Raw genomic sequence first — 13,281 nt, forward strand, 5'->3', positions numbered from 1 at the left:
TGTCCTTCCTTGAATCATGAATAACATGATACTGAGATCTGGATATTTAGCTAGTCTTGGTTCCCCAGGAGAATATTCCACTCTCTTGCTTTTCATAACATATGAATATACCTATTTCACACATTTTGGCTCTTCAATCCCTCAAGCCCAGTTTCTAGAGCAGCTACAACTATATGTATTCTGGATCCGTAAGTACAACTTGACGGAGATGAATGATGAGAGGTGAGTTTGAAGGGCCAACACACTGAGCTTTATAGCACCTACCATGACTTCCTTATGTCTGTGTTTTGTTGATGGCCACACTGGCACACTAGAACCTCATTTAAGTAGATCCTTAATAATATTCTCTAACTGCTGCAGATTCCACATACTAGAGAAAGATAAAACAAACTCCTTTACCTAAAGATAAAGACAGTCTTTTTTTTTTTTTTTTTTTGAGACAGGGTCTCACTGTGTTGCTCAGGCTGGGGCACGGTGGCATGATCGTCATTCATTGCAGCCTCAACCTCCCTGAGCTTAGGTGATCCTCCCACCTCAGCTCCCCAAGTAGCTGGGACTATAGGAATGCATCACTGGGCCCAGATAATTTTTTGTATTTTTTTGTTTGTTTCGGTATAGACGGGGTTTCGCCATGTTGCCCAGGCTGGCCTCAAACTCCTGGGCCCAAAAATCCACCTGCCTCAGCCCCCCAAAGTGCTGAGATTATAGGCATGAGCCACTGCACCCTGCCAACTATTTGGAAGGGCTGGTAGCAGATTTAGTATAGTAAAGTTATGCGTCATAATATAACGGTTAAGAACACTGCCTCTGTAGCCAGATTTACTGGGCACAAACATTGACTCCCTATTTATTAGCTATATTACCATAGACATGTTATGTCGCCTTCTTGTGACTTTGTTTCCTTGTCTGTAAATTGGAGACAATAATACCTCATAATATTGGCATAGGATTAACTGAGTTACTTACGTGAAACACTAAGACTATAACACTAAGTACTAGAGAAGTATTAGTAATTTTGGTTGCTGCTGTTGTTATTACCCAGAAGTCCTAAAAATTACTCCAGTGGCATTTCAAGAGGAAACCAAGACTAGATTAATTTAATGCAATCATTTTCATTAAATCTGCAGGAAACCTAGATTTCGTGCTTGAGAACTAGTAGTCATGTAAAATTATTAATTACATGGCCATTTTTATTACCTGTGTTGAAAATGCTTGTATGTTGATCAGCTGTGGCTCAGAGAAGAACTGCTGGTCACTAATTTTCAGGAAAAAGTAACCTTTCCTAAAGAAGTCCCAAAGAAAGGAATAAGAAAATACAATCATTACATTAGACTTTACACAGAAAAGGCTTAAAAACATTTTCAGGTTATGTGTAGGTAGGAATTTGGATCAAACTGCTGCAGTAATGTCACACTCATACTATAAAGAAAAAACTACCAGATAAAGATGAACATAGTAAGATTCAGGTAAAAATACTGTGTGTTCTTAAATCTCCTTATAACAATAATAATAATTATGTAAAATTTTGTTTTGTTTCCTATCTTTCTAAACTGAATAAAGAAAAGGCTGAAAAATTAGTTGTCAGGCCAAGGCAGATTAGTAATATATTGTAGGCTAATGGTTAAATTGAAGAATTGAAAGGAATCTTTTATAGTCTCTTACCAGTTCTCCACGATTCCCTCTTCCCAACAAATGCTCTTCCTAACTCCTGCCCAATTCATGTGAGTGGGCCCCTAGTAACAACGTTTGCAATGTCTGTATTACACGGCTGTTCATCTCCCCTCACTCCCCACCAGCCTACTCATAGTCATTGTGGACAGACTAGGGAAGGATGGCTGATTCTTCCCTGGCGATTTGCAACTGGCCCGAGAGCCAGCAGTCAGTCTCAGCATCTGACTACAGGACAACCAGAGTCTACTATGTAGAACAAGCCTGCGTGTAATAGAGAAATGAATGAAGCCTATAAGCAAAGAGACACAGGGATGAGAGAAGAGTTGATTCCTGCTTCCCCTTCCCAGTCCTTGCTTCCAGACTGTCCTGGAGCACAACTGCCCTTGGTGCCTTTGAGATCTGAGCCGCCCCTGCAATGTTATAACAAGTCTTACATTTTTGCTAATCTACTTCAAGTTTACTTCCATTACTTGCAACCAAAAAGTCCCAATTAGTAATAAAATAAGCCGTTGTTCAAGCAGCTTCAGAGACTGCTAGAAGGGAAGGTAAGACTTACCCACCTTCAATGCCAAACCAAGCACAGAACTCGCTGCTGGCTGGTAAGATATAGGACTACTGCATTATGGGGATTTTTGAATTCTAGTCTACTAGAGGGACCATTGTTTTAAAAGTTCTTTAGAAGTTATTCTTGGAACCACTATTTATACATGAAAGAATGTGGATGGATCTGAAAAGCATTATGGCAAAAGACAGAAACAAAAGGCTACATATTGTTTGATTCCATTCACCTAACATTTTAAAAAGCACAAAACTCAGCAGTAAAAATGGATCAGTGGTCACCAGTGACTAGGGGTAAAGGAGCAACTATAAAAAGGAGACTTTTGGGGTTACGGAACCATTTTACATATTGACTATGGTTGTGGTCACAAGATTGCGAAACTGTATACAGTTATTAAAATTTATAGAACAATACACTTCAAAATGGAGGATTTTATTGAATGCAAATTATACCTCAATAAACCTGATTGCTTTTTAAAAAATGATTCTTGTCTTCCCTTCTCTTCTATCTTCCCTTCATTTTCTGTCCCATTTAAGTCCTGTCCCTCTCCACCACCACCTCAGGCTTCAAGAGAATGTAACTGATGGATTGTCTTCCAGGACAGAAGAGAAGGGAAGACAAAAACAGTTTTTTAAAAATGATTTTTGGTGGCACTGAGGTTCCAATAACAGTGTTCAGTATATCACTGTTATTTGATTGAAAGTACCACCCCTTCCTTGTTCAGGGGTGGTACTTCCATCAATTAATAAAATACAGCATTATAAATAAAATACGTTATTTATCATTTTAAAAAATTATTTTATTTTATTAAATAATGCCTTATTTGATTAACTGATGAGAGTACCACCCCTGAACAAAGAAAGGGTGGTACTTCCTATCAAATAAGGGTAAGTGATTTTTGGTGGCACTGAGGTTCCAATAACAGTGTTCAGTATATCAGCAATGCCATTTTGTTCCAGTGATGGCAACTACACTTATAAGTTGTCTTTTACTCCACAGAAGCATTCTAATCCCAAAGGAATCCAATCCTAAACAATCATGGTCAGTGTCTTCATGGTTAAAAACAAAACAAAACACAAACTGATGTGGCAGGTTGCCCTTTTGTTTTGTATTATTCAGAGACTTCAATAATTTTATTTTCCATGGGTTTCTACCAACCTCGTTCTATTATTCTTCTCATTCTTTCTTTTGTTGAATTTTTATTATACCTCTCATTCTTTCTTTTGTTGGATAAAGAAAATCCAGTATTAAAATGGGTACCCCAAAAAGAGTACTGTGAGGATTTCCTAAACTGCCATTCTTTGTCCCATTTAGGGGTACAAAGCTATGATTCCACAGAAAAAACAGGTGATGAGAGGTTAAAGATGTTAAATAGACAAGAGGGTTGATCTTGGTTGTCTACGAAGCTTTACGCTTTTCATAAGTGACTGCAAGAAAAGTGACTACTATACAGAGTTGTATAGCTCTGTGTTTCTGTGTCTGTGTTATAGAAATACTTAAGAATAGGCCAGGTGTTGCAGCTCACACATGTAATTGCAGCACTTTGGGAGGCCAAGACAGGCAGATCACTTGCAGTCAGGAGTTCGAGACCAGCCTGGCAAATACAGTGAAACTCTGTCTCTTCTAAAAATACAAAAATTAGCTGGATATGGTGGCACGTGCCTGTAGTCCCAGCTACTCAGGAGGCTGAGGCACAAGAATCACTTGAACCCAGGAGGCAGAGGTTGCAGTGAGCCAAGATCGTGCCACTGTATTCCAGCCTGAGTGACAGAGTGAGATTCTGTCTCAAATAATAATAATACTTATAGTAAAAATGAATGCAGAATATAGAGTAGGAATTTGAAGAGTCTATGGCATCAAACACCAGAGTTTTAAGCTCCATCTCTGTAGCAATACTTCTCTATGAAGTGACCTTTTGTCCTTTGAGGATGGAAGCATGCCTATTGTTCCTAGTATATTAGGGAGGCAGAAATCATTGAGGCTAAAGGCATGGGTTGTGGAATCAGTCTTGGCTTGGAGTCTCAGCTCTGCACACACATGTTGAGAGGTCTAGGGCAAGATAACCTATACTCTCAAGGCCTCAGTTTCCTTATCTGTAGACTAGCAACATGAGATACATAGTTCATGTAAAGTGCCTAACATGATGCCTGGCTCAAAGTTAGCATTCCATAAATGCTAGTTGTTCTTATTCCTATAATATGATCTTCCAAGGTCACTGGCATCATCACCTCTGAATTACAATAGAGACAGTGCCATCTACTTTTCTCCTCACCTATCTCCCAGCACAAACCTCAAAACCAACCAACCCTCAAGGTTAGTGTTGACAGTAAAAATACTCACTGTGTCCTTGTCACTGTTTCAGCGTTTCAACTCCTTGTTTATACATAGAGTCTATGCTGAATTATCTGCACTAATGAAGCAGAGCAGGATGAAGGATAATCCAAGAGGCTAATCTTTGGGGGGCACCCTCTGACTTCTGTGGAGTAGATTTACCCTGCTAATTATATAGCTATATTTGCTTGGGTTGGTGTTAACATTCAACTGCATTCCTGAAGCATATGTCAGCTGGGGTGGGGAAGGCAGCCAGAAGTGTGCTAAGCATCAGGGGAAAACTGGATCAGGCTTAAAAATTAACCACAATTAATCCCATAATGTGGATAATAAAAAGTTCACTGTGATTCTAAGTTTCCTTCCAACTCTAAAATCCCAGAGACCATACAACACCTTGAAAAGCATGTGCTCCATCCTCTCTCTCTGTCACCCACTCCCAGTACATTGCCCCAATGTTGAAGAAGCAGCTGTAACATCTAGTTATATGACCAGTTTTGTTTCTGCTGGGCCAAAAATCTGGGTAATTGTATCAGGACTTTTCTGTCGCATCAGAGAATTACCCACAATTATGTGAGAAAACGAAAATGTCTCTAACAGATGCACGCTCTTTGAGCAATCACAGGGAAATGATGACAGGCAGCTGAGAGTATTTGGGCTTGTGGAGTATTGATCTTCCCCAGATGAGAAGGGTTAGCTATTGAGAAAGAGAGGCTGGGACAGGGTGGAGGAGTGGAAAAGCAATGATGGAAAGGAGGCAGGAAGAAAACAACAGAACACAGAGTCACCTGAGTTTTTCTTTGCTGTGCACAAAACGCACTTTCTTCTCGTTCACATCTTTCCAGCTAAAATGGCCAGCCTTGTCCAGCTGAACCTCTTTTCCATTTCTTGAGAGCACTAGCTGACCATTGGTGGGAGTGCTCACAACATGAAATAGGAGATCTTCGACCCTACCCTCCTGGTCTTGGACATTCAGGAGGGAAAAATCCAGTGGCTTTATTGAACCAATTGGGAGGATCAGGGAACCATTCACATGAAGACTAGGGGTGTGTATTTTGCCTGAAAAACATATGAATCCAAAGGTCAAGCTTATGGTACCTTCACTAATTAGGTCACTTTCCCCTTATTTTGTTTATTTTTTCAGACCACCTCCTTACAATTTCCAGAGAATAAACACAAAATAAGAAACAGAGTTGATTTCACTACATAAACAGTGTGCTGGAGTTTATAGCATTACATTGTTACAAAAGACCACAATCGTCAGTTCCCTCTAGGGAACTTCAGTATTCCTGAAGAATACACATGATGTCTCTTTGCCTCCCAGTGGGAGGTCCTCAGGTGTAAGTCACTGCTCCTGTTCTTTGACACACGTTCCATATAGAAGACATGGAGCCTGGAAACTATGCTGATGGCTGGAGTAGGCCATTCCTAATTCCATGCCAAACTAAAGGCTAATGGCTACTTTCTTCTTTTAAAGAAGCTTAGGTGAGAAAACAATTCCTAATTCCAAACCAGTACCTATCTTTACCACCGCATCTGCCAAACACCACTCTCACTTCCTGCTGAGCTCTGGCTCTGACTCAGACATGTTCCCCTCTTACAGGCAGCTCCAGCTTTCCTTTCAGCTGCCCTCCATGTGCCAACCTTTTCTTAAAAATTTTAAATAAGCTTGTAATGTTGTAAATTCAGAGCTGCACAGATGAGATTCTGGGCTATGGTATACAATAAGCCTCCCAGTGGTTACCACACTGGATGCACGGCAAGAACATAGGACTTCAATGTAATCGTTAAACTATAAAACTCTTAGAAGAAAATATAGGAGTACATTTTTACGATTTTGAAGTAGACAATGCTTTCTTAGATAAGACACAAAAAGCACATGTGACAAAAGAAAAAATAAATGGACATCATCAAAATGTAAAACTTTTATATTCAAAGGACACCCATGAGAAAGTGAAAAGACAACCCACAGAATGGGAGTAAACATGCAAATCATATATCTACAAAGGGACTTGTGTCAAGAATATATAAAGAACTCCTATAACTCAACAATAGAAAATGAAAAACCGAATTTTTAAAATGGGTGAAGAATTTGAATAGGCATTTCTTCAAAGAAGATACACAAAAGGCCAATAAGCACATGAGCAGGTGCAAAATCATAAACACAATAAGATATCACTTCACTTCCACTAGGAAAGACAATAAAAATTGTTAGGGCATGGAGAAATCAAAACCTCATAGATTATTGATGGGAGTGTAAAATGGTGTAGTCACTTGGGAAAACAGTTGGACAGTTCCTCAATTAAATACAGTTACCAAAGGACACAGCAATTCCACTCCTGGGTATATAAACCCAAGAGAATTGAAAACATTTGTCCACACAAAACTTGTACACAAATGTTCATAACAGCATTACTCATAATAGTCAAAAAGTGAAATCAACTCAAAAGTCCATTCATTGTTTAATGGATAAATAAAATGTGGTATGTCACAAAATGTAATATTACTCATCTACAGGAAGAAAAAGGAATGATGTGCTGATTCATGATATCATATGGATGAAAATATTATGCTAAGTAAAAGCAGCCATACATAAAAAGCCATATATTGTAAGTTCCATTTATGTGAGATGTCTAGAATAGGCAAATACCTAGAGACAGAAGTAGATTAGTGGTTTCCAGGGACTGGGTTGAGACAGGAGTGGAGAGAAACTGCTAATATTATGGGATTTCCTTTTAGAGTGATGAAAATGTTTTGGAAATAGGTAGTGGTGATAGTTGCACAACTTTGTGAATACACTAAAAACCACTGAATTGTATACTTTAAAGCATGAATTTTATGGTATGTAAATTACATCTCAATAATAATAAGAATCATATAGGGATCTTTTAAAACAATACTGACAGTTGGGCTCCACTGCCAGAGCTTCTGTCTTGGATGTTCTTGGGTAGGACCTCGGGAATTTTACAAACTCAGCAGGTAATCCTAGCGGGCTGCTGGCTTTGAGAACCACAGTCCTATCCTGATGCACCTGCCACATCAGACCTGCCAAGGGCAAGTAAAGAGGCTGGTGTTTGCTACCATTTCCTAGAATAGCACCAGTTAATTTACACTGCAGTAGGATTATCAGGGGCTCATACTTAGAATTCATGTGAAATACACATACCTTGTCTTACAATTTTATAATCTTTGTCCACATGAAACATCTGATGGACAAAAAGGGATTTCTTAACATGCTGTAGAATTTATCCCGTCTCCTGCAAGTTGTTTTTGCCTGGACTTTAATTGGTAGTGCTCCTTTTTACAACTAGGTCAGACAGGACAGTTTGGAAATGCCAAGTTTCAGTGGGACTACTTCGACTGTAAGATCGCTCTAATGAGAGTGGCACTCATTTTCACAAGTGGACTTATATCCCAGAGAGAAGTAAGCTGGCTCTCAAGTACTTAGGGTTTTCAGAAAGATTCCCCAAAAATAAGCCAAAAATATTTTTTCCCATGGGGAAGTCTTAATATCTTTAAAGGCCAGAAATATAGAGACAGAAAATATGATTGAATATGAGTGTTAAAAAATGCCTCATGTTTTTGACGAACGACTCTCAAAAGCCAACAAACACTCAGAGTAATGTCCCTCCCAAGCTTTACTCACCATAAAGGTTTTGGGATTCAAAATTAAGACTGAATTTAAATTCACTTCTCTTTGTTATTTAAGGTAACGTGTCCACTAATGTGTTGGAAGAGAATGGCTTCATTTCTTAACATGTTACCTATTATTATTATTATTTTTGAGACGGAGTCTCACTCTGTCACCCAGGCTGGAGTGCAGTGGCATGATCTCGGCTCACCACAACCTCCACCTCCCGGGTTCAAGCGATTCTCCTGACTTAGCCTCCTGAGTAGCTGGGATTACAGGCGTTCATTACTGTGCCTGGCTAATTTTTGTATTTTTAGTAGAGACGGGGTTTTGCCATGTTGACCAGGCTGGTCTTGAACTCCTGACCTCAGATGATCTGCCTGCCTCGGCCTCCCAATGTGCTGGGATTACAGGCGTAAGCCACCATGCCCGGCCGATGTTACATATTTTTAAGGGCAAACGGGGTAGCCTGAAATCCATCCACTAGAAACATGTGAACCTCATGAAGCAGACTCCTCATACTATTTGTTATTTATTTATAATTTATCTCTACTGTGTGAAAAAGGGTGTACCACTGCACTTTGACATAATTAGCTCTACAAATTTATATAAATATAAATAAATTATATGTAAATACAGTCATGTGCTATATAACATTTCAGTCAACAACAGACCACTTATATGATGGTGGTCCCATAAAATTATGCTGTACCTTTTCTATTTTAGATATGTTTAGAAACACAAATACTTACTATTGTGTTACGATTGCCTACAGTATTCAGTACACTCACATGCTGTACAGGTTTGTAGCCTATATTTTTATAGCCTTGGTGTGTAGTAGGCTATACCATCTAGGTTTGTGTAAGTACACTCCATGGAGTTCAAACAATGATGAAACTGCTTAATGATGCATTTCTCAGAATGTATCCCCATCATTAAGCAAAGTGTGACTGTATATATGTAATTTTCTATAACATGGCTATAGTTCAGGAACTTAGCTAAGTTTTATGCCAATTTCTTATCTGATAGCTGTGACTTTTAAGGCACAGATTGCTTCTTTTCCTTTCCAATGATTACAGAAGTTGCGATTTCCCAATTTTCCATATTCTATAAAGAGTCCCTTACTCCTTAGTAGCACCATGGGTTTTCCCAAATTGGGAATGCTGCATTTTATATCACATAAGTCAATTATGTCTGCAAACTCAGCCTTCACATAGAGAAATTATTGGTAAATTCACCAGACCATCTGAGGAGAAGCACTTACCAGAACATGTTTCATTAGAGGTGTGGACAGAAAAGCCAGGAACACAGTTGTAAACACAGAGGCCACTCTTCAGAAAGAACCCATGGTCACAGAGGTGACAACGGTCCCTGTGGCTGCACTGCAAGCACCCCCGAGGGCAGGCTATTAAAAAAGGAAACACTAAATGAGGCTCAATCAAGGCAACACCAGCGACAAAGAAATAAAGGGCTTGCAACCAGAAGAGTCAGAGCACATGCAACAAATGAGCCCCAACTGTAACAAAAGAGAATACTGACAGTTTCCCTACAGAATATATAGGGAGCTGATCTACAGAGAGGAACACTCCTCGCGTTCCACAATGCGATCTAAAAATGTTACACATAAATGAATTGTTTAAAAAGTTAACCATATTGACTTGTAAGAAAAGACCTTTGTAGTGATTAAGAGCACAGACTCTTTCTAGGTACCCTTCCTCTTCTAACCTTCCCAGCTGTTGACCTTGGGCAAGTTCTGTTTAACAATCGGTGTCATAATTTTCTTGTCTTAAAAATGGGGACATTAATAGCACCTAATGCAAATAATTGTTGGGAGGATTACATGTGTTATAATGTGCAATGACGAAAACAGTGCCTGGTACACAGGAAGGGCTCAATTTTTCTACTACCACCATTGTATCTCTTACTATTATTGTTTTTAGTAGTAGTATTTAATAGTATTTTAAATACTGGAGGGGAGCAGCTATTAATAGGACATAGGATTACTTATTCAGGTCAAGTTAACAATTTTCTATGAAGCATTTTTACTGCCTAATTTTCCTGCTTTCTTAGTTGAGATTTTGTTATAGAGAGGCTACACGGTATAGTTTAAACGGCCCTGGATTAGAATCAGAAAACCTGGGCTTAACATCTGATCTTAAGTGGCTGTGATTAACACTTTTAAGTCTCTTATTTTTCTTTCACTTGTAAGACAGGATTCATAGTGTCTGTGATATTTTATCAAGCCATTGTGAATATTAAATTAGATAATGCAAATGGGGTAAATTTAGTGATATGTAAATGCTATGCCAGGTTAATAGCATTATTAAATGTCAAGTATTACAGTGGGGCATACGAACCAAGTTTTGATAGATATGATGAGAACAAACTGATAAAACTCTCTTAGCTAATCCAGTGGACAAGGAGATTAAGACTTGGGGTTCAACTTGAGTTTCATAAAAGCTCCAGTGTGTTTCACTAAATTGTCCCCAAAAATCCCATTCTTTAAGGATATTATGCCAATGTCAGAATCATGGGCAATTTAGTCTAAACACTAAAAATTCTATGTCTATATCAACAGGGCTGATCCACTCTTAATGGATCCCTCACTGTAGATCAATAGAAGCGTTACATTCCATAAAATATTGGCTTTGTTTCCATAAAGACCTTTGGGGACAATATTGATTTGTGTAAGAGAATATTGGCTTACACTCCTATATCCTAATTAACCAACATATGGCAGATATGCATGGGAAGCCATCAATTACTTAGGCTAAGCCCTCTGGGCTTTCATTCTGCTTTCTAATTTAAGTATTCTTGGATACCTGAGAGTCAGCACATGTGACTTACTTGCTGCCCTCACTTCTTTCCAGAATAATCAGCACAGTCTCCAAGTTACCTGTGCATTTGTGCTTTGCATGATCTGCAAAGTACCCCTTCCCACATTCCTGGACACACTGGGCTTCCAAGAGGAGAAATGGCCCTTTGCAGCGGGTACACTCATGGGGACCTTGGCACTGGAGACAGTAGCTGTCACAGTCTGAAAGACAAAAGTCAAGTCATCAGGAATCTGTGTGGCTTTCCAGGGGCTCCAGGCCTTTGTGGAAAGGCAGCATGAGATGTTCAGCAGCAGTACAGCCTAGTGTACCGGGCAAAGGACCATATGAAGAGTCAAGGAGTCTGGGTTCTGGTTGTCACTATGATACTTACCAGCTGGGACACTTAGGATTAGTCACTCTACCTCACTGAGCCTGTGTTCTTCTCTATAAAATGGGGGTTGATATACTGTCCTACCCACCCATGGAAAATGCTAGATAAACTATAAAGTGAATGACAGATATCAGCAGCTATTACTATTATTATTATTATTATTATTATTTAAGACGGAGTTTTGCTTGTTGCCCAGGCTGGAGTGCAGTGGCACAATCTCAGCTCACCGCAACCTCTGCCTCCCGGGTTCAAGCGATTCTCCTGGCTTAGCCTTCCTGAGTAGCTGGGATTACAGACATGTGCCACCATGCTCGGCTAATTTTGTATTTTTAGTAGAGATGGGGTTTCTCCATGTTAGTCAGGCTGGTCTTGAACTCCCGACCTCAGGTGATCTGTCTGCCTCCGCCTCCCAAAGTGTTGGGATTACAGACGTGAGCCACCATTCCTGGCCTAAGCAACTATTATTATTATTATTATTATTATTATTAGTCCTTGGCTCTCAGTACTGTTTTGCTGAAATGTCAACCTTTCGTGGTTCATCAAGGCAGTTTTCAGTCCCCCAGGAATACTCCTAGGAATGTTCTCTGTGCACTTTTGATGGGAATTTCAGGGTCTGAGAATTTTGTAGTGTTCAGTTGAGGCTAAAAGGGATACTAGGCCAGAGACAGATGATTGTGAGCTATATGGTATACAGAGGGTTGAAGGGGGCAGATAGTGAAATAATCGGGTCTTCCTATGTGCCCAAATGCCCAGGGTACAAACACCTTCCCACCTGGAGGACCTGACTGTTCAATTTTTAAGAAAATCTGAAAGTAACAGCTAACACATACCTGTTTGTGTGGTCCTATATGCCCAAGATTCCCATATTGCCCTCAAATTTTAGCAAATGTCTTATTAAGGCATGGAAGATGAAAAGGGGAAATTTTCATGATAACAAACATAGCTCTTAGGAAAGAAACCAGAAATGGGGTAAAAAGCCAGAAGGGGAAACTTGCCACAGTTTCCTTCTGAGAACAGTACAAATCAGAGGTGGCCAAGGTATGGCTGAGCACAGAGCAGGGCCTCTACACACTTACTCTTGCAGAGGCCCGAGTCCTGGTAAAATGATGACAAGCACTGCTCCACGCAGGCCCCCTCCTGGAGGACATAGCCATCCATGCACTGCAGGCAGTCTGTTTTCAGGGGCCCACTGCATGCACTGCAGCTCCAATCACACTCTAAAAAGAAAGTCTGCATTAGATTATCTTCCTTTCTGTCCACCCTCAGACCCAGCAGTTCATTTATGAGGACTCTGTCTGCAGCTGCAAGGAGTAAAATAAGGACAACGTAAGAGATGTCAGATAAGTAGGCTCAAATGAGATTTCCACTTGTAGTAGCCTGAATGCTTCTCTGAGGTTTAAATGTTCCCTAATTATGTTAGACATGGACATGTACAAGGAGCACTCTATGCTTGTGCTGAGCCTGCTTGTTGGCAGGGCTGCTGAGAAACCAGATCACTCTGGTCTTAGTTCTTTATCCCTGTGCCATATCAAGTCTTCATGCAAAACCTGCCGCAGGGAGTGGCCAACTTGCCCCACAAACCTAACCCTGACTTCTTCCAAATACTCAATGCTCAATAGGTAAAGAGATGTCAGACACTCAACTAAGAATGCATCTGCTGCCACCAATAACACCAGCTGCATGGGTTTCTATCTCTCAAAACCAGGCATTGACCAAAGTGACAGAAAGAACCAATGATGTCAGAATTATATGGGGCATAAAGGTGCTGTCCAGAAAGAAAGAGGTTGCTAAAACAATAGAAGGTCTCATTTAGGCATTAGAATGGACTCAATTACATGTTAATTTGCTCCATAAGCACCTATGGGATAGTCACTGAACAGCAGGA

At 39.9% G+C, this 13,281-nt stretch overlaps 1 protein-coding gene and 1 pseudogene across 2 annotated transcripts in view; both read right to left on the minus strand.

Annotated features, from left to right (window-relative positions):
* Window positions 1-13,281, minus strand: part of FRAS1 (Fraser extracellular matrix complex subunit 1) — a 490,598-nt gene that overhangs the window by 158,715 nt on the left and 318,602 nt on the right. For both annotated transcript variants that reach the window (XM_008957670.5, XM_003832280.6), the window contains exons 24-28: window positions 12,473-12,613; window positions 11,086-11,226; window positions 9,454-9,594; window positions 5,347-5,617; window positions 1,198-1,282 (exon numbers count right to left, since the gene is read on the minus strand). In XM_008957670.5, coding sequence (XP_008955918.2) covers window positions 1,198-1,282; window positions 5,347-5,617; window positions 9,454-9,594; window positions 11,086-11,226; window positions 12,473-12,613 — 779 coding nt within the window. The remainder of the gene's footprint in view (window positions 1-1,197; window positions 1,283-5,346; window positions 5,618-9,453; window positions 9,595-11,085; window positions 11,227-12,472; window positions 12,614-13,281) is intronic.
* Window positions 5,904-6,146, minus strand: LOC112439570 (MICOS complex subunit MIC10-like; annotated as a pseudogene).

This window comes from Pan paniscus, chromosome 3, assembly GCF_029289425.2.
Source record: "Pan paniscus chromosome 3, NHGRI_mPanPan1-v2.0_pri, whole genome shotgun sequence".
Taxonomy (NCBI): Eukaryota; Metazoa; Chordata; class Mammalia; order Primates; family Hominidae; genus Pan; species Pan paniscus.